The sequence below is a fragment of the Miscanthus floridulus genome, chromosome 8, assembly GCF_019320115.1.
Source record: "Miscanthus floridulus cultivar M001 chromosome 8, ASM1932011v1, whole genome shotgun sequence".
Classification (NCBI taxonomy): Eukaryota; Viridiplantae; Streptophyta; class Magnoliopsida; order Poales; family Poaceae; genus Miscanthus; species Miscanthus floridulus.
Genome location: NC_089587.1, coordinates 92,208,989 through 92,234,201, shown reverse-complemented (window position 1 = coordinate 92,234,201; position 25,213 = coordinate 92,208,989). Strand labels below are relative to the sequence as shown.

Sequence of the window (25,213 nt, the reverse complement as noted above, 5' to 3'; positions counted from 1 at the left end):
GACTCACAAATGTACCATTCTTCAATTGCTTGATTTGAAGACCAAGGAAGTAACTCAACTCTCCAATCATGGACATCTCAAACTCATTAGCCATCATCTTTCCAAACTCATCATAAAATTCTTGATTGGTTGATCTAAATATGATGTCATCAACATAGATTTGCAACACAAATAAATCCTTTCCAATCTTCTTGATGAAAAGAGTGGTGTCAACCTTGCCCATCATGAACCCTTTAGAGAGTAGGAAGTCCCTTAATCTCTCATACCATGCTTGAGTTGCATGCTTCAAGCCATACAATGCCTTTTTCAACTTGTACACAAGGTCGGGCTTCTCATCATCTTCAAAACCGGGAGGTTGCTCAACATATACTTCTTCATTGATGTAACCATTGAGAAGTGCACTCTTTACATCCACTTGATAGAGCTTGATATTGTGGGCACAAACATAGGCTAGCAAGATTCTAATTGCTTCCAATCTAGCAACTGGGCCATATGTTTCTCCAAAGTTAAGACCTTCAACTTGTGTATAGCCTTGTGCTACCAATCTTGCTTTGTTTCTTACTACTATCCCATCTTGATCTTGCTTGTTTCTAAAGACCCATTTAGTTCCAATCACATTGTATCCCTTTAGTCTTTTCACTAATTCCTATACTTGATTTCTTGTGAAATTATTCAATTCTTCATGCATACCATTCACCCAATCAATATCCTTCAATGCTTCATCTATCTTATTTGGTTCAATAGATGACATAAATGAGAAATGCTCACAAAATGAAGTCAATCTTGATCTTATTTGTACACCTCTAGAAATATCACTAATTATAGTGTCCAATGGATGATCCCTTGCAATATTGGTTGGTTGGAGGATTGGAACTTGATTGCTTGCACTTACTTGATCATTGGGTTGAGATGATGTACTAGCCACTTGATCTTGTTCATTGTCATGAGATCCACTTGTACTATCTTGATTTGTATCATCTTGCACATTTGAGTTAGAGAGCACTTGCACTTGATCATCTTCATCATCATTCACTTGCCTAGGCCTCAATTCACCAACATCCATGTTCTTCATGGTATTTGAAAGTTGAATGCCTCTAACATCTTCCAAGTTATCATTCTCTTCTTGTGAACCCTTGGTTTCATCAAATTCAACATCATGAACTTCCTCAAGAGTACCACTATCCAAATTTCAAACTCTATATGCTTTGCTTGTAGTGGAATAACCAAGTAGGAATCATTCATCACATTTCTTGTCAAACTTGCCCAATCTAGTGTATTTCTTCAAGATATAGCATTTGCAATCAAAGACCTAAAAATATGCAATATTGGGCTTTCTACCATTCAAGAGCTCATATGGTGTCTTCTCTTTCAATGGGTGACAATAGAGGCGGTTGCTACAATAGCAAGCCGTGTTGATAGCTTTGGCCCAAAAAGATTGACTCACTTTGTACTTACTAAGCATAGACCTTGCCATATCAATGAGTGTTCTATTCTTCCTCTCAACAAGTCCATTTGATTGTGGAGTGTACTTGGTCAAGAATTGATGTCTAATTCCAAATTCATCACACAACTCATCAATTCTAGTATTCTTAAACTCACTACCACTATCACTTCTAACTCTCTTGATGGTTGTTTCAAACTCATTGTGAATGCCCTTGACAAATGATTTAAATGTTGCAAACACATCACTTTTGTCCACTAGAAAGAATACCCAAGTGTATCTAGTATAATCATCTACTATCACAAAGCCATATTTGTTACCACCAATGCTAGTGTATTAAGTTGGCCCAAATAAATCCATGTGCAATGACTCAAATGCTTTATTAGTGCTCATCATGCTTTTCTTAGGATGGGTGTTTCCAACTTGTTTGCTGGCTTGACAAGAGCTACAAAGCTTATTCTTCTCAAACACAACATCTTTTAATCCTCTAACCAAGTCATGCTTAACCAATCTATTCAATTGTTTCATTCCAACATGACCAAGCCTTCTATGCCATAACCAACCCATGCTAGACTTAGTGAACAAACATGTAGATAATTTAGCTTCACTAGCATTGAAATCAACCAAGTATAGATTCTCACATCTAAAGCCTTTGAAGATCAAGTTAGAGCCATCTACACTTATGATCTCTACATCATCTACCCCAAATATGTATTTGAATCCAAAATCACATAATTAAGCCATGGATAGTAAATTGAAGTTCAAGCTCTCTACTAGCAACACATTAGAAATGCTCATGTCATTGGAGATTGCAATCTTACAAAGCCCCTTGACCTCGCCTTTGCTATTGTCACCAAATGTGATACTATCATAACCATCATTGCCACTGGTATTGATTGAGTTGAACATTCTTGCATCACTGGTCATGTGTTGAGTGCACCCACTATCAAGAACCCAATGCCTTCCTTCAGCTTTGTAATTGACCTACAAAAGAAGATCAATTCTTTTTAGGTACCCAAACTTGCTTGGGTCCTTGAAGGTTAGTGACCAAGCTCTTTGGCACCCAAATGACTTTCTTCTTTGAGCCCATCCATAGTTTACCAATGAACTTAGCCTTTACACCATTTGCACCCTTGGTAAGCATATAGAAAGAATCAAGCTTAATGGAGGATACATTAGCTTGTGACTTCTTGTTCATACACTTTTGCTCTACATGATCAACTTGCTTACAACTAGTGCAAAACTGACCACTGTTCTTCACAAAACTAGTCTTGTGAGGAGCAAAGGCCGCTTTGCCTTTCTTGGGGGTATAGCACAATCCCTCTTTGTAGAGAGAAACTCTTTGGCTACCCAAGCACATAAGCAAGCGGTCTTCACCACCATAGGCCTTAGCCAAGGTGTGAGTGAGCTTATTGACCTCCTTCTTGCGGTTCTCATTCTCAACTATTAGTGAGGCATCACAAGTGAAGCCATCACTACTAGATGAGGTGGAAGTAGAAGTACTACAAGAAGGGTTAGCGGGAGCAACAATGATAGGCATAGATAATGATTCATCAATTATATCACAAGTTAAGCCTACATCACAAGTCTCAACATGCTTCTTTTTATTTTGTTCATTAAGCAAAGAGGAATGAGCTTCTTCAAGCTTCTTGTGAGCCTTGCCAAGCTTCTCATGGGCTTCCTCTAGCCTCTCATGAGATGCATTGAGCTCATCAAAGGCTTGCTTAAGGGCTTTTAGTTCCTTACGCAAGCTTTTACATTCCCTTCTCTTAATGTCAAGTGTTCTTTAGCATCTTCTAGCATGTCAAATAGTTCATCCTTAGTAGGTTCATCATCATCACTATCACTATCATTTTCATTATCATTATCATGTTCTTCATCACTTCCATCATCACAAATTTGTACCTTAGTGGCCTTAGCCATGAAGCATGATGGATTGTCAAAGAGAGAGGGCTTATCATTGCTAGCAATGCTTGCAAGTGCCTTTTTCTTGGTGGTCTTGTCATCATCACTTGAGGAAGCATCACTATCCCAAGTGACCACATATGAACCACCCTTCTTCTTCTTGAAGGTCGTCTTGTCCTTCTTCTCTTTCTTTTCCTTCTTGTCCTTCTTCTTGTTCTTCTTGTCATCATCTTTGTCGCTATTGTATGGGCATTGAGCAACAAGATGATCTTTGCTTCCACAATTGAAGCACCTTCTTGACTCTTCTTTGTTCTTGGATGAAGACTTCTTTCTTCTAGTGCGGTAGCCCTTCTTCATCATGAATTTGCCAAATCTCTTTACAAAGAGAGCCACCTTCTCATTGTCGTCATCATCCCATGAGCCATCATCTTCACTTGATATTTCTTGCTTTGCCTTGCCCTTGGATGATGTGGCCTTGAATGCCACAATCTTCTTCTTCTCATCTTTATTCTCCTTCTTTTCTTCCTTCTCATCATCTCTATATGTATCATCAGTCATAATATCTCCCAACACTTGGTTTGGTGTCATGGTGTCCAAACCACTCCTCACTAGAATAGTGACCAATGTGCCAAATCTTGAAGGCAAACATCTCAAGAACTTATGGGAGAAGTCCTTGTCTTTCACCTCTTCTCCAAGTGCTTTGATATCATTGACAAGCACTTGAAGCCTATGGAACATCTTCGGCACACTCTCATCCTCCTTCATCTTGAAGCTTGCAAACTTTTCTTTGAGAATGTATGCCTTTGCACCCTTCACGGCTTGAGTGCCCTCAAATGATTCCTCCAAATTCTTCCATGCCTCATGAGCTCTCTCAATGTTCTTGATTTGCTCAAAAGTTCTCTCATCCAAAGCATCATGGATGGCACTAAGAGCTATGTCATTATTTTGGAGTAGCATTTCTTCGGTGGTGGTGGGAGCCTCTTCATCTTCAATCTCAATCTTTGTCTCTACCACCTTCCAAACCTTCCTATTGATTGACTTGATATAAGTTGTCATCTTGGCTTTCCAATAAGGATAATTTGAGCCATCAAATTGGGGTGGCTTCTTGGTGTTGTTGATTTGAGCCATTTTAACACCGAAGGTTGTTAAGCCTCAAATCAGGTGACCTCGGCTCTGATACCACTTGAAAGGTTCTAATGGCTAGAGGGGGGTGAATACCTATTAAAAAATTCTACAACAACACTTAACAAACCGGTTAGAAAATTATGAGGCGAAGCAAGAGTTGTGCTAGCCTACTAAAAATGCAAGCCACCTACCACAATTCTAGTTTATATAGTTTCTATCCACACAATAGCTATGTCACTACACTAAGTTAGTGCACTCTCAAATGCTAACTAAAGAGCCATACTAACTAAACTAACAAGCTCTCACAACTAGCTACACTAAAGAGCTTGACAACAGTTTGTGGTAATGTAAAGAAAGTAAGCAAGATGGTTATACCGCCGTGTCGAGGAAGGAGACAATCAATCACACGAATGAATACCAATGAAGACTAATCACCTCAGAATCAAATGATGACACAATGATTTTTTTACCAAGGTTCACTTGCTTGCCGGCAAGCTAGTCCTCGTTGTGGCGATTCACTCACTTGGAGGTTCACGTGGTAATTGGCATCACACGCCAAACCCTCAATAGGGTGCCGCACAACCAATACAAGATGAGGATCACACAAGCCATGAGCAATCCACTAGAGTACCTTTTCGCTCTCCGCTGCGGAAAGGTCAAGAACCCCCCACAATCACCATGATTGGAGCCGGAGACAATCACCAACCTCCGCTCGACGATCCTCGCTGCTCCAAGCCATCTAGGTGGCGGCAACCACCAAGAGTAACAAGCTAATCCCACAGCAAAACACAAACACCAAGTGCCTCTAGATGCAAACACTCAAGCAATGCACTTGGATTCTCTCCCAATCTCACAAAGATGACGAATCAATAATGGAGATGAGTGGGAGGGCTTTGGCTAAGCTCACAAGGTTGCTATGTCAATGCAAATGGCCAAGAGAGAGAGCTTGAGCCAGCCATGGGGCTTAAATAGAAGCCCCCATGAAATAGAGTCGTTGTACCCCTTCACTAGGCACAACACAGGGTGACCGGACGCTCTGATCATATTGACCGAACGTAGGACCCTAGCGTCTGGTCGCCCGATGCATGCCACATGTCAATGGCTTCAAATGCTGATCGTCTGATTTCAACAGTCATCTGTACATTTAAGTAGAGACCGGATGCACTACTCAAAGTGACCGGATGCTAGACCTCAGCGTCCGGTTGTTTTCAGTAAGCATCCAGAAGCGAGAAATCATGACCGGACGTGTCCGGTCATGCTCGACCAGACACACCCAGCGTCCAGTCACTCTACATCATCATACGTCAGACTGACCAGACTCAGGACCTAAGCATTCGATCAGTTTTTGTGCCAGCGTCCGGTCATGAGACCAAAACCACGCACCGTCAGTTGTCACTGACCGGACGCACCGGTCCTTCAGAGACCAGCATTCGGTCACTTACAGTGACCACGATCACCTGAGTTTAGGGCACCGGTGGCACCGTTGGACTGTCCACACTCCACGGGCGGACACTCCGCCAGTGAAGTTTCTAACCCTTGCTCAAATGTGCCAACCACCAAGTGTATCACCTTGTGCATATGTGTTAGCATATTTTCACAAATATTTTCAAGGGTGTTAGCACTCCACTAGATCCTAAATGCATATGCAATGAGTTAGAGCATCTAGTGGTACTTTGATAACCGCATTTCGATATGAGTTTCACCTCTCTTAATAGTACGGCTATCGAACCTAAATGTGATCACACTCTCTAAGTGTCTTGATCACCAAAACAAAATGGCTCCTACCATTTATACCTTTGCCTTGAGTCTTTTGTTTTTCTCTTTCTTCTTTTCAAGTCCAAGCGCTTGATCATCACCATCATTATGATCTTCACAATTTCTTCATCACTTGGAGTAGTGCCACCTATCTCATAATCACTTTGATAAACTAGGTTAGCACTTAGGGTTTCATCAATTCACTAAAACTAAACTAGAGCTTTCAACGAAATCATGCGTTGCGCCATAAGGTGGCCAACGGTCTCTACGGCGTTGTGAAGACTGAATGGGAGCACTATCGGGGCGCTCCGGATGAGCTATTTCAGGGAGAGCAGCTCTCCCCCAGCAAGCTGTGCCATGACATTGGTGAACGAGAAGGTGAGGTTGCGCAAGTCCTCTCGGGACGGTTGGGGTCCTAGGAAGACGCCGAGCTGACGCTCCAACCTCCCATAGTCGAAGTTGAGGAGCTGGCTGCTCCCGAGGGCGCGGGCCTCTGGTGCATGCAGCCATAGCTCCTCGAGAGCCTCGATGATCGCATTGAGGCTGGCGGAGTGGGGAGGCTAAATGATGATGGGCACCCGCGCTAGCTCTTCCTCCACCATGACGATGAAGTCTAGGTCCTCAAAGCGCACGTGTGAGCCCGGGACCTGGCTGATGTTGTGACTAGCCATCCGAGGCCTGGTGTTGATGTCTAAACATGCAAAAGGCCCCTACCAGGCGCACCAACTATCGGTGTTTTAAGTAAACACCAATGAGTAAATTTGTATATTGTACGTCTAGCCCGGATGGTGTGCTAAGAAGACACCAGATTTATACTAGTTCGGGCAGAATGTCCCTACGTTCAGTTCTTGGCTGCTGCTAGTATTACTTAGCACTAAAAGTTCATAGTAGGAGTTACAAACTGGTGTGAGAGGGACTGGTCCCAAGTCTCCGGTGATGTGTTGTTCATGATGAGGTGCGGTGAACCAATGCTGTGTGATGCACTTGTTCAATGTATCCGTCCCCCTAGTAGGATGTCCTGCTTTCCCTTTTATAGTCCAAGGAAAAGGAGGGATTACAGCCAAAGGGAAGAGGAAAAAAGAAAGAGAAATAAGGCTCCCGGAGGTGTGTCATCCTCCTCTTCGCGTGGGTCTCACTGACCTTATAGATCATGGTGGCAGCAGCGTTGCACTGGAGTCCTATTGGCTGCTGCAGCATACGTGCAGGAGTCGTGCGTCGTTCTTGTCTTCCATCCCATCCGAGCGGATAGAATGGTAAAAGGGTACCCTAATAGAGGCCATACGGGGGGCTAGCGGTATAGTGCCAACCAACTGACACCGGTTGATTGACGTTGGATGGTGGTCAGGCAGGGAGTTGGCAGCACAGTGCGAGCCTATTGACATGGTGGGCGACGTGAGTCTCCCAGCATGGCCTGATGCGACAGCTAGTCACATTAGGATGCGTCCGAGACATGCTCCTAGGCGTGCGCCTCCATGCCATAGTGGTCAAAGTGGTTTGGGTCCCACCCTAGGGCCACTGCTTTTGTCCAATAGCAAATCTGATCCGCAGGGAACGGACAAGGCAGAAATCTTGCCTTGGGGGCCAGGCGAGACAGAATCCGGCTCTTAGAGGTTAGGCGAGGCGAAGCCCTCCCCATGGGACCAGATGAGTCGAAGCCCATGCCTTGGGGTCGGACAAGGTGAAAACCTTGTCCTCCGAGTTGGACGAGGCATGGCCTGACTCCTTGGGGTTGGACGAGGCGAAAACCTCGTCCTTGGAGTTGGATGAGGCATGGCCTGGCCTCTGGGGGTCGGACAAGGCAAAAACCTCGTCCTTGGAGTCGAACAAGGTCGCAGTTGTGTCCTTAACCTTCGGATGAGCCGAAGTGACGCTCATTAATCCTTTGGCTCGGATACCCGGGTATAGATATCCGACAATAATATAGACATGTCATATAATTTATTGTTTTCTCATCCGTAACTCTTTGTTAATTCCCTATTAGATATAGATAACACACATTCCCTCTGTTTTGAAATGTAAGTCATTTCAGCTTTGTGCTAAGTCAAACTATCGGTGTTTCATAAACTGGACTAGTAAACTTATATGATTGCCATGCTGCTCTAGGAAGACGATGGTAGCATCCAAAAGACATGAAGATTTATACTGGTTCAGGCCAGAGCCCTATGTCCAGTCTTAGAGATGATCGAGTGCGTGTTTCTCGCTTGAATGCTCTGAAGTTTTTACAATGAGGGATGCAAGAATGGTGGAAGGAGTAGAAGAATCTAGGATAGGTGACGGGTAGCCTGAAGAGAAGCTTTAGGAGCCCTGTTGTAAGGAAAATGGACCCTTGGCCCATTTACTTTGGATTTTGGTGTTTGATGACCAACACAACCAAATTGGACTAATGAATTTGCAAGTGTTTATTTTGTAGTTCAATAGGGTGCAAGATATGATTTGGACGAAGGCGACGTGGTGATCCAATGATCAACACCTTAAGAAAGACCTTAGAAGCACAAGAGAAGACCCAAGATATCAAGCAAAGTCCAAGCACGAAGATTGGAACAAAGCCGTATGCAAGATCGCGAAGAAAGAGCTCACTGAGGTGATCGGACGCTGGGCAGAGGACAAGGCAGATAGACGACCAGACACTGGACCGGACGTTGGCGGCAACCGATCGGACGCAGGACAACAGCGTCTGATCGAGTACAGTAAGGTTCTAGAGCGGCAAATCTGCGACCGGACGCTGGCTAGTGTTCGATCAGTATATTGCCGACTCAACGGTCAGGACGACCGGACGCGTCTGGTCAGGACAATTTAGCATCCGGTCAGTAGCAGTTTCGCGGGAATTCGACCCCAACGGCTACTTTCTCAGTGGGGATTATAAATACAACCCCTAACCGGCCATTTGAGATGTGTGGAGCTAAGGAAACATACCAAGGGTGTTGATACACCATTTTAGTGATCTCCACTTGCATAGTGCTTAGTGTTTTATTAGGTGATTAGCATAAGTGCTTTGCGAAGTGCTTAGGTTGATTAGACCACCGCTTATGCGCTTGCTCTAGGTTTATGCCTAGTGTTTAGTGAGGTTTGCATACCTCTTACCACTCGGTGCTTGCGAGTACTATTGTTGTACATCGGAGGGGCGTGAAGTCTTGCGAGATCACACCAACCGCGTTTGTGGTGTGGCCGCCACCGTGTACCGGAGGGAACAAGGCCCGTGTCGTTTCGGCCGGAAGCTTGATAGTGAAGACGGCGGGGAGCATCCGGGAGAGGCTTGCGGAGAGGCACGTCGGAGACCCACTTGCACGTGGGGAAGGCCCAATGCTATCCATGGAGTTACCCGACCAGGAGGTTGGCCCTTGCGAGGGATTCCTTGCGAGGGGCTCCAACGAGGACTAGGAGGAAGCTTGCGTGCTTCTCGATACCTTGTGTAAAAATACCGGAGTCATCGACGGGAGTTTGCATATCTCTACCTTGCTCTTTAGCTTCCGCATTTACATTGATTACTTTACTATGTTTGCGGTAGAGATAGCAATACACTAGCAAAACCATAGTTGCACATCTAGATAGTTTATCTATTACATAGGTTTTGCTAGGGTTAGAAAAAGAGGCCATAGTTTAGAGTTAGAACTTTTAAGTTGCCTAATTCACCCCCCCCCTCTTAGGCGTCACGGTCCCTTCAATTGGTATCAGACCCAGTTGGCTCATTTTTGGACCTTTGGCTTAACCGCCGTTGAGCCGACGCTATTGTAGGGTGGTTGGGATGGATACCGCTAGGCCTCCGCACTTTAATAGCACTAACTTCCCATACTATAAAGCTAGAATGGCTTGCCACCTTGAGGCAGTTGATTTGGGTGTATGGAGAGTCACTCGTGACGGGATGAAACCCATCAAGAATCTCAAAAAACCCACAAAGAGTGATGAAAAAGAAATGCACTTCAATGCTAGAGCTAAAAATTCCTTGTTTGAATCACTTAGTATGGATGTTTTTAACCAAGTGTTCACCTTAAATACAGCACATGAAATTTGGTTAAAACTCCAAGAGCTCCATGACGGCACAAGTAATGTCCATGAGTAAAAACATTGTCTAGCTAAGCAAAATTATGATTCCTTTGCTATGAATGATGATGAGATAGTTCGTGATATGTATTCTCGATTGAATCTAATTATCAATGAGCTCCATTCAATAGGATTATTAAAGCTAGATGATACGGACATCGTGAGGAAGATCATCTCCGTTCTACCACAAAAGAAATATGCAAGCATCATCACCATCCTTCACAACATGGAGAACTTGAGCACCATGACCTCGGGCATTGTCATTGGCAAGCTAGTGGCATTTGAAATGTCACGTAAGACGGGTCAAGGAGAAGCATCTTCATCAAGCAAAGGCAAAGCTCTCGCTTGTAGCGAGAAGAAAAAGATGAAGGGCAAGCAAGTTGAGACAAGCTCAAGCTCAAGTTCCTCAAGTAAAGATGAAGAAGAAGATGAGGACGATGATGATGATGATGAAGATTCAAGTGATGATCAATCTTCCTCCACCTCCGATCTTGATGAAGAATCAATCAAAGTGATCAACAAGGTGGAGAAGATGATCCAAAGGCTCAATGTCAAGGGTGTGCCCATCCAAATTCAAGATTTCATTTTCACAAATCAAAGAAATGAGCAAAGAAAGAGAGGATGCTATGGATACGGTGAGTTGGGGCACTTTGTGGAAGTTTGTCTAAACAAGCCCTCATCCAAGACAAAGAAGAAGGCATGCAAGAACCAAGCCCTCACATCAATAAGATCATGGGATGATTCTTCAAGTGAAGAAGAACCCCATCACAAGAGGTGAGGCCGCAAGCACTCATCATCAAGCTCTTCTCGTGTGTGCCTTATGGCACGAGGTAACGAAAGCTCTTCCTCTAGTGAGAGTGATAGTGATGATGATATGCCTTCTTATCATGAACTTGTGCAAGAAAATCTTAATTATGCTAAAGCTTGCACTAGTCAACAAAAGAAGCTCAAAAGTTTAAAAGAAAAGCTACATAGTTCACAAAAAGCATACAAAACCTTGCTTGAACAATATGAGAACTTTGCTAATCTCAATGTTGAACTATCTACTAAAATTGAGAAACTTGAGACTAGTGCAACAACAAATGCATGCATAATCAAAGATGAGCAACTCTTAAAGAAAAATTAAAAATTAAAAGAAAAGTTAGCTAGCTCACAAGAAGCATATAATAGTTTGCTTGCTAAAATGGAAATCATGTGCAAACATTGTGATGAGCTAACTAATAAAGTTGCTAATCTTGAAGCCGTTAGCACAACCCCCACCAAGGCATCTAAAAAGAAAAGTTCTATATTTAACATGTCTAAAAAGGATGTCTCTACTTCTTGTAATGATTTATGTTTAGACTCACCTTTGTGCAACCAAGTTTGTGTTGAGAAAGTTGTTGTAGACACATGCACACAAGAGGTTGCAAAGGAGAATGAGCAACTCAAGCAAGAAGTAGCTCGCCTCACCAAGGACTTGACTCAAGTGAAAGGCAAGGTGAAGCAAACCCAACTTCATCAAGATAGCACCGTCAAGGGAGTGAAGAAGCTTGATGAAGGACAAACCATGGTTTGTTACGTGTGCCACAAGGAAGGTCACAAGTCCTTGAGTGCAAGGTGAAGAATGGGGGAGGAGCAAAGAAGAAGGAGAAAAAACAAACAAGCAAGCTCTCCAACACCTACACCAACAAGGTGGACAAGAAGGCCTCCACACCTTATCTCTTGAAGAAGAAGAAAAATGACAAGGTGGTGGCCATCAAGGTGAACAAGCAAGCCAACAATGGGGTCAAATGCTTTTGGGTGCCAAAGAAAATCATTTCAAACATGAAGAGCACCAAGAAGGTTTGGATCCCTAAAGGGAAGTGAGAAGTCTGTCGGACTTTGGGGAATTTGGAGACTTGGCAAAGTTTGGGTGCATTTCATGGGGTGCATCATGATGGAAAAATACATTCCCAAGTAGGTTAGTGAATACTATGGACCCAAATTCCCCTTCCCATGTTAGGTAACTAGATGTCATTACTTTCAATTAGTATTCATTTCAATTGGTTTTGTTTTTCAATTGATATACTCTTAAAGCATCTAGTTATCTTTCATGCCTATGCTTGCCTTTACATGCTTAAATCTTTTGTCATGCATTCAATAGGTATAACATATGGTAGGCTTGCTCGGTTTCATTATCAACCCTTGGAGCAAACCTACATGGTTTAAAATTGTTTAGGAGCACGGCACATAGCTTGTTTTACAATTATTTATCTGATATGTGCCAAAGTCCAAATTGTAGATAATCTCTCCCAAATATCATGTTTCAAGTGGTATTTTGATACTTAAATCAATGTGCACAAACCCTACAAGTATTCAACACTTGTGTGCACAAATTTAGGGGGAGCTTAATCTACAAGTTGGATGCTTTGAGACTAACACCTTTTCAAGCTTATCTTGTGTGTAGTAGTCTCATTGCAAGGAAAATGGAGTCCCCGAAGGAAAGCATTATATTTCAATTGGTAGAAATCAAATTGATTTTCACATGTGGTATTTCTAAACCGATATCACCATGTTGATCTCACTTTGATATTTATTTGCTTTCTCCATGCATTATATAGATTAATCTCTCTTGTGCAACAAATTGCTAATTATGCATATGCTTTGCTTTTTATCATATGTATGCATAAATTTAGGGGGAGCTTAGTCTATATAATGTGATAGTCAAGTTTTGTGACCTATTCCATGCTAATCAAATCCTTCATTTGGTTCACTAAGTTTGACCCTCCCTTGTGCTACTAATGTATTCCTTTTTGGGTGTTTGATGCCAAAGGGGAAGAATTTGAAGGACCAAAGACAAGCATTTAGTTACAAGTAGTAATGGTCCGAGAAAGGGAGAAAGTGAATTATGGATTAGTCTAAGTAATGGGAGAATTTTTTTTAGAAAGCTAGGCTTTAATCCATAATATCACATAGGGACATTTGCAAGGGCAAGACAAGCTTTTAAGTAAAGTTTTTATTGGTATCTGTCAATTAGTATCATATAACCTTGCCCTTTGCATTGCATCCTAGCAAGTAGGTAGTTTTTAATCTCCAAATTCTTATCATTTGCTTGCTTTGGTCGTGTTGTCATCAATCACCAAAAAGGGGGAGATTGTAAGGAAAATGGACCCTTGGCCCATTTACTTTGGATTTTGGTGTTTGATGACCAACACAACCAAATTGGACTAATGAATTTGCAAGTGTTTATTTTGTAGTTCAATAGGGTGCAAGACATGACTTGGACAAAGGCGATGTGGTGATCCGATGATCGACACCTTAAGAAAGACCTTAGAAGCACAAGAGAAGACCCAAAATATCAAGCAAAGTCCAAGCACGAAGATTGGAACCAAGCTGTACGCAAGATCGCGAAGAAACGAGCTCACTGAGGTGACCGGACGCTGGACAAGCGACCGTACACTGGGCAGAGGACTCGGCAGACAGGCGACCGGACACTGGACCGGACGCTGGCGGCAACCGACCGGACGTAGGACAGCAGCGTCTGATCGAGTATAGTAAGGTTTCCAGAGCGGCAAATCTACGACCGGATGCGTCCGGTGGCAGGCGACCGGACGCTGGCCAGCGTCCGATCAGTATATTACCGGCTCAACGGTCAGGACGACCGGACGTGTCCGGTCAGGACGATTCAACATCCGATCAGTAGCAGTTTCGCAGGAATTCGACCCCAACGGCTACTTTCTCAGTGGGGCTTATAAATACAACCCCCAACCGGCCATTTGAGATGTGTGGAGCTAAGGAAACATACCAAGGATGTTGATACACCATTTTAGTGATCTCTACTTGCATAGTGCTTAGTGTTTTATTAGGTGATTAGCATAAGTGCTTTGCGAAGTGCTTAGGTTGATTAGACCACCGCTTATGCGCTTGCTCTAGGTTTATGCCTAGTGTTTAGTGAGGTTTGCATACCTCTTACCACTCGGTGCTTGCGAGTACCATTGTTGTACATCGGAGGGGCATGAAGTCTTGCGAGATCACACCAACCGCGTTTGTGGTGTGGCCGCCACCGTGTACCGGAGGGAACAAGGCCCACGGCATTTCAGCCGGAAGCTTGATAGTGAAGACGGCGGGGAGCATCCGGGAGAGGCTTGCCGAGAGGCACGTCGGAGACCCACTTGCGCGTGGGGAAGGCCCGAGGCTATCCATGGAGTTACCTGACCGGGAGGTTGGACCTTGCGAGGGATTCCTTGCGAGGGGCTCCAACGAGGACTAGGGGGGAAGCTTGCACGCTTCTCGATACCTCGATAAAATACCGGAGTCGTCGACGGGAGTTTGCATATCTCTACCTTGCTCTTTAGCTTCCGCATTTACATTGATTACTTTACTACATTTGCGGTAGAGATAGCAACACACTAGCAAAACCATAGTTGCACATCTAGATAGTTTATCTATTACATAGGTTTTGCTAGGGTTAGAAAAAGAGGCCATAGTTTAGAGTTAGAACTTTTAAGTTGCCTAATTCACCCCCCCCCCCCTCTTAGGCGTCACGGTCCCTTCACCTGCTACGATGGAGAATGAGTAGGGGACTCAGAATGTCTGGAAAGGGTGCCCTGGCTGCCCTAATATAGAGTTCGGGGCTAGGGCGCATACAAAGCAATAGGTTCTCCCGACCAAAGGATCATGAGCTTGAGGGAGGTCCTAACTAACTTGGCTTGCAAGCTATGCCGTCTTGCGAGGTGCGTCTAGGCGTGGTTGTTGTCATGGTCTTGTGGCCACGTCGCGGCATGGTGTGGCATGGTGCTACTGTGCCGGCCATGGCGGCACTGTAGCACGATGGTAGTTCGACAGCTGTCCTGTGCGATGTGGTCTCCGCCGTGGTCTTCGTCATCGTCTCCTGGTTTCCTAGGGCGTCATATAGGAGTTGGTGGCCGCCCCTGGGTCATTGGTTGTCTTGTTGTCTTGAGGAGCGGGGGGGCATGATCCCCTCGTTGGGATTGTGGTTCCTGCCATCCTGGATGGCCTCCGAGTCGGGGCCCTCGTCGTGGATCCCATCCCGTAGTGGGCAAGATCGTACTCTTATCTCACCGGGCCGTATCTGGCGGTAGTCATCGTACCTGTTGTCACCGCTTTGGGTGGTATTGTCTTGTCTATGTGGCATGTCACAGGGATGGTGTCTGACCGTACCGAGGTGACTGTTGTCCCCTCGGTCCTTACGGGACCAGTGCGACGTGCTTGTTCCTGTCGGAGCAGGCACCCTTGGTTGGGCTCGACCTCTCTCCGTTCCTTCCAGGGGTCGTGGCGGGGGAGAGGTCGTGTGCCTTTCTAGCGCCGTGTAGCTAAGGCGCGAGCGAGGCGTCGTGGTTGACCTAGGCCTTAGCGCCCAAGCGCCCAGCCTAATTCTCCTGGCTTAGCTGGGCCTCAGTCATTCGGGCCTTCGCTAACTTATGTGTTATGGGCCGCTCGGCCTGCTGACTAATCGGTGCCCTGAGACACCCCAGGCTTATAACCCCGACACAAACTTATATAACTTTGATCAAGTTTATAGAAAATATATTAGCATCCATAATATCAAATAAATACATTATCAAAATATATGTCATGGCGCATCTAATAAACCTAGTTTTGTGTTTGTAGATGTTTGTGCATTTTTGAATATCTGCGCTACAAAACGATAATATCTGCGCTACAAAATTTGAATGCAACATTGTCTTCTTTTTTTTACCGAGAAAACATTGGTTTATGTTTTACTATTACTAGTGTGGTTAGAGCATCTCCAGCAGTCCCCCAATACAACTCCCCCAATAAGATGGTATTAGGGTAGCCCAATATTACTTTCTAGATTTATTGGGGGAGATGCTGTAGCAGTACCCCAATATATATCCCCCAATACCCATATGAAAGGTGAGTCACACATGAGTGTAAGAGAAAATATGGTTAAAAAGTGGTAGTTGTGATGGTCCCCATGGTATTGGGGGGTTGTATCTCCCTCTTTCTTTAAGGGGAGATGAGAAAAATTTTGATGGCCACCAAAAAAGAGAGATGTATTGGGGAACTGCTGGAGCAAGAAAAAAGCATAATTGTCCCTAATATGACAATTTTATGGGGATAGGAGAAGGTATCGGGAAACTACTGGAGATGCTCTTATAGAAAGTCTATGTATGAACTAGTATTCAAATGCAACAACAACAATTTATGGATGATGATGTGCATAGTGACAGCATCAAAAAAGAACATTTTGGTAGGCTAAATATAGTATATATCTTAAGCTTGTTAGATCCTTGCCCTTTATGTCAAAGGGGTGGACACAAATTATGCTCTGGCGAAGTCAAGTTGTCTAAAAGAGCGAGGGCGAACAATCCCATGTACCTGTATTTGTATAGAAATATTATATCTCCATCCTGAAATGATGTAATTCTAAGCATGTCCTTAGTTAAACTATTTAAAGTTTATAGAAAAGAGTATCAAATATTTAGATACCAAATAAATATACTATTAAAAATGAAAAAAAATAATTATCTGGTATCACAAAGATTGATATATTTAGTTTTATAAATCTGATCAAAAGATAAGTTTTATTTAGGACCTGTTTGGATACCAGAGCTAATTGCTAGCTAACTAAAAATTAGCTCTAGTGCATCCAATGAGGAGGGCTAATAGATTGGCTATTTTTTTTATCAAGCTTTCAACTAGTTGTTAGCTACCAAGCTAGCCAATCTTCAGCTAATTTAAGCTAATATTTAGCCCAATTAATACCTCGCCCTAGCCCCAGACATGTCCCAAGCGATGACCGTCGGTGTTTGTTGAAACTTATGGATCGCAGCTTGCCACGAGCAGCACGACCCATGGTACTCCATGTGATTTGACAAATTGACACCACACACCGGAGTCTGCCCGTATCATGCCAGTACACGCACAAACATGCGGCAAGCTACCAGCCTACCAACCACAACTGACAACCCAGTCCGCGAATCCATCTGGAACTGGATGGAGCTCCTGACAATGGAAGAACCAATCACAGAGAGCGACTGCTCTCCAAACCCTGCTCGCATGATCACAGCCGTCAGACAACTGATGGCCGGTGATGCTGCATCCAGAGAGGTCAAAGAACAAAGATTGAAACTTACATTACATATATTGGCACTCCTTATTTAGTTTCCAGTCAGTCTGAAGCAACTACAAAATAATGAAATATTGTGGTTTCTACAATACAATGCTCTAGCTATAATAACAATAGTTCTAGTTTTGCCCTAACTGTGATACAGAGATTCGGTAACGATATTCTACATCGAAGCAGCTTGCTCAGACCTCTCGGTGTCTGCAGGAGCCGCCGCCTCTTCCTCGCCAAAGCTTGGAGCCTTGGGGATTAGGCCAAGGATCTTGAACATTGCCTGGTCAGCGTCGAAGTCATTATTTGCGGTTGTGAGAAGTTTCTCGCCGGCAAAGATGGAGTTGGCACCGGCAACGAAGCAGAGCGCTTGTTCTGGCATGGAGAACCATACTCGGCCTGCTGAAAGCCTCACCATGGCCTTTGGCATCACGATCCGAGCAGTGGCGATCATGCGGATCATTTCCCAGATCTCTACAGGCTGATGTGGAACATTAGTTAGCATGAACAAATAAAAAAAAGGCAGCATGTGCAGATCTTATAATCTACTCCTACACATTGTAGCCAACAATGTGCAATCAATGACTTGTATTATACAAAGATATAGGCATGTTTTCCATGTGTGAGATGCAGGATCACCCACTACCACTAGCTGCAACCACTTAAACTATACAAAATAATCGGCAGTACGAATACCTTCTGGTCCTCAAGAGGTGTGCCTTTTACAGCAACCAATGCATTAATAGGAACACTCTCTGGGTGTGTAGGCAAGGTGGCTAGTGTATGCAACAACCCCACCCGGTCCTCCTCTGCTTCACCAAGACCAATGATTCCACCTGAAAAAAAAAACGTAGCACCATATTATACACTGAACTACCAAAGACGTATATTCCCCAGTTTTTTGTAAGCTGGAAAAGGATCGCATTGTGCAGGGCAGTCCTCAGTCCTCATATAAAAGCAAGAAACATCAGTGACTTCGAAGAATCACCTGAGCAGATGCTTATTCCAGCTTCACGAACATGCTGAAGAGTCTGCAGTCTATCATCATATGATCTTGTGGTAATAATATTAGGATAGTACTCTCTTGATGTATCTAGGTTATGATTATATGCTGTAAGTCCAGCCTTCTTGAGTTCTTCAGCTTGTTGTTTCTCTATCATGCCCAGTGTGCAACAGACCTCCATGCCCATACCCCTGCATATTCAATTATCCAATGCATGCTAAAATGTTGAAATAAAGTATAATAATCATGCTTAAAACTTCTGTTGACCGGATATATCATCATATTCCATGCAATTAAGGCCTTTAAGTCAATGGCCTGTATATTGTTGGTGAATACACAAAGCTAGTTTGTTTTGAGAAAATACAAATTAGGTGAACAAAGCCATAGTAATAGAACATTGACCTAACAAAAACTTGTGCAGGGTTATGCAGAACATGCGTCATATATATACCATAGTTTTATCGTATAAACAAAAGATTCCAATGAATACCTAATTTCCTTGACATATTCAAGAATCTGGTTGAAGTTTGTTTTCCTGCCGATGGTTTCTCTCCATGCAGCTCCCATGCAAAAACGGGTGCTCCCAGCCTCTTTTGCCTGTACAAAAATAGATTAGAAAAAGGAGCAATATATAGAATAGTGTACTGTGAGCAATAATAATATTGTACAGAATTTCATGAGTTATATAGTTATAAGTCTACAATCAACAATAAGATTAGATGTCACTTTGCGACAGTTAAAAACAGCTGAAGTGAACTTGTCACCTCCCAGACAATTATTACATTAACAATACCTTTTTTGCTGCTTCTAAGACAGCATCTTTGTTCATCAATTTTTGGGCCTTCAATCCAGTGTCGTATCTTGATGACTGAGGGCAATAAGAACAATCTTCACTGCACCCACCAGTCTTGATTGAAAGAAGTGTGCACTGCTGCACTTCTCTGAATTTATGGGTATTTCTGTGGACCTGAGCCTGAAAAAATAAAGTGGTTGCTCAGTAATGAGAAGAACAAATGGCACACCAGAATTTTTGCTACCCTATTAACTACGTAATCACATGAATGCTAAATGCTCCATCACAGGTAAACTCATATTGTAAAAGAACATTGTGTTCTTCAACAAACAATGAAGCATTTGAATACGTCTTACAAACTAGCAATTTGTGGAGTTACTCCAAGGAATGCTTACAATCAATGATGGGTCAAGATGCTCAGGAATGTAATAGTTCTACACCAATTTTTTTTATCGAATACGCAGGAGAGCTGCGTATCTTTGTATTACAGAGAGGAAACAATGGATACCAACACGATTACTCGAAAAAGACTTTTGATGACCAAACAACAAGGAAAAGACTCATCCAAAATCTCCTACCCTATCTAGTCTGAGGGCTTGAAGTTTCTTAGCTCCAGCTAGGCACCAGAGCATATACTCATCCTTAAATTGTCTTACAAACTCGCTATCAGAAGGAGAGTCTCCATCAAAGACACAGGCATTACGGTGCTTCCAAAGCAACCACACAGTAGTGATGAGAGAATTTGCTCCTTTCCTGTACTCCTTACTGATCATGCGGATTACCTTAGCCCACCAAACAGCAATGCAAGATAATCTGCTGCTGTCTTCCAGAGAAGTCTGCAAGCAATTGCATACTAAATTTCCTTGCTACTGCAGTTCAATTCCCTTGCAACTGCAGAGCAATTTCCTAGCAAGGCAGCCAAGTAGAACTGTAGACTTGACTGCTATATCAGTCCATCTTCACTAGCTACCTCTGTGTGTGTATATGCAACTATGGTAATGTAATAGGTAGTTCAGTTCAGCAGCACTTGCTGGTGCTTGTGCGTGTGTGTTCTGTGTTTGTGCCCCCCCCCCCCCCCCCCCCCCCCTCTTCTCCTACCTTCTGCCCAGCCCCAAGTGTAGTGTGTGTAAGAGAGACTGAAGCTGCTGCTCACCTGTGCAGTGCTGCCGGCAGATTCCAACAAGCAAAACATTGATCACGCAAATGAATACGTTACTTTGACCAAATATATTGAATAGGACATTAGTCACGCAAAATTTGTTATTGGCCTGCATTTATCAGACAATCATGAAATTGAATAAATCATCATGCCTGATCTTCACTCCATGGTTTACAACAATAACTAGCCTTTCCTATAGGTAACATACAATTTTGGAAATTCGTAGCATTATGGACTTGTATATAGATTTCCTCTACAGAATTATGCGATGCTCCATTGCTCCAACAACTGCCTAATAGGTACGAGAAGAATCAACAACCATACAGCCTTCTAGTGGTGAATCTTAGAAAAACTTGTCGAGAACATCCCATTCCTGCTCCTAAAAGTGGAACTTTCCATTAACTGCAGTGCCAACTATTGAAAACCCCCACGAGGGAAAGGCTTGATGTGAATTTCCACGGCTCCACAGTATAGGCTATACGGCCCTTGGGCCTTGGGGGCAGTACCTTCCTACCAACACTACAGATGGACTTATAAATTGCTCACCTTTTTTACAAACTTATGAACACATAAGCTTGACAGATGACACCAAAGTCCATATGAACAGTCTTTTCTTGCACACGCAACAAGGTCGAAATTTTTATAATATGAAAAGTCTGTCTTTGGCTTTCAACACTAAATACTTTGCAGCAATGTCAAAAAAACTGGACGCAAAGTTCAAAAAGAACCCAATGAAGTTGACATCACTGTTGAAGTGTTGATAATTGGGGCTTTCCACTGGTTAAAAGTCCTAAAACCTAAATTGACAGAGTCGATGCTCATCACCACCACTTAACGAAACTTAGGTGGCATACCACTAATATCTGTGTACTAAATCCATCAAGTGTTAGCTGAACATGGACTGATGTTTCATTTGGTAGCCGAACACACCCAATATATTCATATATCTGAGAAAGCAAATAAAAATACCCACTGTCCTCATCCAAAGTTCCACTGAGCTGAAATGTCGATCGCTATCGCTAACCAGAACCCGAAAATGAAACATTTTTGGCATTTGCCCAACCGACGACACTCTGTGGCAATCTCCACGGTTAAAAAAAATTGGCATTCAACTAGTACTAGCACCTCTCATGCAACAAATCTAGCATTCACAGCCCAAAGACTCTAAATATAACCGCCAGTAAATTCTCGTAAATCTACGGCCTTCAACTGCCAGAAGCTCAAAGACAGAATCTTTCACTAAATTTCTGGCGAGGCCATTAATCCAGTACCAAACCCGAGCGCCAGCAGAGGATTAGCGGTGGAATTTGGGATCGCGAGGTGTCCATTCCATTCCAGTGGTGTGTCATGCACATGTGTGACGGGCGGGCGTACGTACCCCGTGGAAGAGGAGGTCGAGGAGCGGGGAGTCGTAGACGGCCTGGATCTCGGGCCGGCTCCAGTCGTTCCGCGGCCCGTCCCGTATCGCCCGCTCCGCCTCCGCCGCGGCCGCCGAAGCCGCGGGGGCCGATGAGAACGCCGCGGCTGCGGCGGCGAGCGGCGGGCGGAGGCCGGAGCGCAGGTTGCGCGCTAGCAGCATCATGGCCATGCTAGCAGGAAAGGGATAGAGCAGCAGCGGGCGATATGGCCGAGGGAGGGAGTTCGTTGCGGCTTGAAGCCAGCGTGAGATTACACGCTCGTCGGCTGGGCTGCTGCAGCGACTTGCGACTTGCTGCTGCGGTCCCTAGTGGTTTGGTAGAATTTGGCTGGAGCCTACGGAATTTGACTCTTGATTCTTGTTTTTCCAGAATTCGTCAAACTTGTGGTGCGGCAGATGAAAATAGTGAGGATGACCCCCAGTGGCGGAGGACGAAAAAAAATTAAGGTAGGACGAAGTTGATAACATATATAGTAAAGTAATATCTCTCAAAATGATTCATTAGACATTGTGATAGCGAAGCACAAAGTACAAGCATTTAGGATATAAAGAACTATAGAAAATACAAGTAAAGTCAACTAACCATGTGACGATGAAGCTTCAGTCACGCCTAGGCGGCATAGGCAATTGCATTTGCCTATCTTTCTTGTTTTGAAATGTATTCTTGATTTCTCAAGATCAATTCCTTTGAATATTTCTCGCTCAATGTAGCACACCATTAAGTAATTGAGCCAATCATCAGACATCTTGTTGCGCAATTCTATTTTGATAATCTTCATAGCTGAAAAGACCCTTTCAACTGATGCCGTCGCTACCGGTAGTATCAATGCCAACTCAATTAGACGATAAACTGATGGAAAAACAGTATGTCTATCAAGTTCAACCATTTTTGCAGCTAGACTTGCCAGATCATGACAATCTCTAAACTCCTCAATTCTTCTCACATGAATAATAAATAACTCAAGTTGATCTTTTATACTCTTCTTTTCGAAATAGGAGAAATCATCAGAATATATCTCAGTAAGCCAAGCAAGCTTGTGCACATCAAATTTAGAGAATGAATCTCTCGGGTTAAGACAAGAAAAGCAAACAAGCAACTCTGAAGATACCTCATTAAACCGATGATCAAACTCTGTGGTAATAGCATCTATAGCAGCATAGAAGATATCAACACGAAAATAATGGTCTTGAGTGATGTTGTTCTTGCCCCCTTTTCTTGATCTTCCAAATCTTGGTACTGCTTCATTCATATTTGGTATTGGGATATCATTTTCACTGCAAAAATTTTGTGGCTTCCTGTAATAGTGGCTCCCAACCATCATTCCTCAAATTCATCAAACGTGTTTTCACATCAATAACCAAAGACATGGCTTGAACAATATTTTGATCCTTCCTTTGCAAGATAAGAGAGAGCTCATTTGTGATGCGCAAGATTTGCAACATCATCTTCATGATGAACACAAAGCTAAAAGACTCCATGATTTCCACTAAACCTCCTGCCCTACTTGGATTACGCTCATCTTGATACACAATTTGTAGAACTTCAATTACTGAATCCCACATTGATTCAATACGAAGTAATGTCTTGTAATGAGAACCCCATCTTGTATCTCTGGGTCTAGCCAAGGATGTTGCTTGATGTTTCCCTCTTCCTATGGAAATCTCTCCACTGCTCAACTTGCCTAAAAGAATCCTGCGCTGCTTATCTAGCAGTAAATCCTTCCTCTTGCAAGATGAAGTAGTGGTGTTCACAATCAAGGCCACATAATCAAAGAAATCCTCCATAGATGAACAACATCTTGAGATGGAAACAACTACCAACTGCAATTGATGAGCAAAGCAATGGACATAGAAAGCATATGGGTTCTCATCACGAATAAGCTTCTGAAGGCCATTAAATTCTCCTCTCATATTAGAAGCACCATCATACCCTTGCCCTCATAGATTTGCAATGTGTAACCCATGCTCACCAAGTACTTCAACAACTGCTGTCTTCAGTGCTTCTGAGGTTGTCTTCTTAACATGCTTAATACCTAAAAATCTTTCAATCACTTTTCCTTTCTTGTTCACAAACCTACAACATAGATATTATAATCTGATTAGCTAATTTTAACATTAACAATTATATAATCAATTACAATAACAATTAACATTATATAATCAATTACTTACCTCACAACCACAGCCATTTGTTCTTTGACAGATATATCACGCGATTCGTCTATAAGAATGGAGAAAAGACAACCCGCCATCTCTTCCTTTATTGCTTTGGTGACCTCAATTGCACAACACTCTGCAAGTTCTTTTTGAATTGTTGGGGAAGTCATCTTGGCATTTTTGGGACATGTCTCATCAAATGCAAGCCTCACTTGTTCATTCCTTTCTTTATACCAATCAAGAAACTCTAGAAAATTCCCCTTATTCAAAGAAGCAAGGGACTCATTGTGTCCACGGAATGGTTCACCTTGCAATGTGAGCAAACTCACAATACCCAATGATGTATCCAACCGAGTTTCATATTTGATTAGTGCATCTTTTGTATGTTTGTCAACCTTATGTTTCACACTTGTTCTTTGATTTTTGAAATCTTCATATGCTGTCCTACACTGATTGTGGATTTTTCCATCATGTTTTGGAAGCGCCAAATATGCATTCTTCCAATTGTTAAACCCCAATGTTGTAAAGACATCATATCCAAATTTGTCATCGATTCGATCACGCTTGAAAAGATAACAATGAAAACAATAGGCCCTATCCTTCTCCACACTGTATTCAAGCCAAGGATGTTGCTTGAACCAACTTTTCTGAAAGCATCTTTTCTTATTTGTTTTAGAGAAATTATAACCAATTGGTTGAGTCGGACCCTTATCTATGAAAGCCCTTCTAACTTCGGATCTAATGTTGATAGAAAATTGATCAATCGGTATACAAAGCCCCGGATCAGTGATAACGTGATCTGGATTGAACTGAGTTATAATACCTTCCCCATCAGTTTCAATCTCCTCTTCATCTTGTAATCCTGCCATTTCATTTTCCATCTCCTCTTCAACTGCAGCGACAGCTTGTTCATACTCATTTGAGTCACAGTCAAAGTCATCTTCCATATTAATATTTTATAATTCCCTGTGTTTCAAAATCAACCAAAGCAAATTAATTTGAAAACCAAATGATTGAATAATAACAATGGGAAAACAAAAAAAGTATCAGAGAGTTGGATGACTTACTGCGTATGTGCTGAGATGCGACCTGCGTCCTGCGACTGCGAACTGTCAGTGCGAGTGTGCGACAGTGCCGAAGGCTTCGTCTCAACGTCGGTGATCGCCGGCTTGCTGTTGCTGCCCGCACCGCATCCGAGACCGAGAAGCGAAGTCACGAACTGCCGTCTGCCGAACTGGCGAGCCGCAATAGGAATTTGGAGCGGCCGGCGGCGGAAGGCAAAGCCGCAAAGGGGTCGTCCTTACACAGTTACACTAGAAAATGAAAGGGCTAGCTAATGTGCTTGCGCGGCCCACAAGCT

The 25,213-nt window shown here is 43.2% G+C and overlaps 1 protein-coding gene and 1 pseudogene across 1 annotated transcript; both read right to left on the bottom strand.

The window, feature by feature from the left end:
* Positions 1-17,332: 17,332 nt before the first annotated feature.
* LOC136472933 (biotin synthase, mitochondrial-like) lies at positions 17,333-22,058 on the bottom strand. The gene is made up of 6 exons (XM_066470632.1): positions 21,658-22,058; positions 19,121-19,300; positions 18,818-18,924; positions 18,313-18,518; positions 18,021-18,160; positions 17,333-17,805 (listed from the first exon to the last, which is right to left on the bottom strand). The coding sequence occupies exons 1-6, from the start codon at positions 21,865-21,867 to the stop codon at positions 17,500-17,502; spliced, it is 1,149 nt and encodes a 382-aa protein (XP_066326729.1). The 5' UTR covers positions 21,868-22,058; the 3' UTR covers positions 17,333-17,499.
* A 238-nt stretch (positions 22,059-22,296) lies between these two features.
* Positions 22,297-23,660, bottom strand: LOC136472932 (uncharacterized; annotated as a pseudogene).
* Between the last annotated feature and the right edge of the window lie 1,553 nt (positions 23,661-25,213).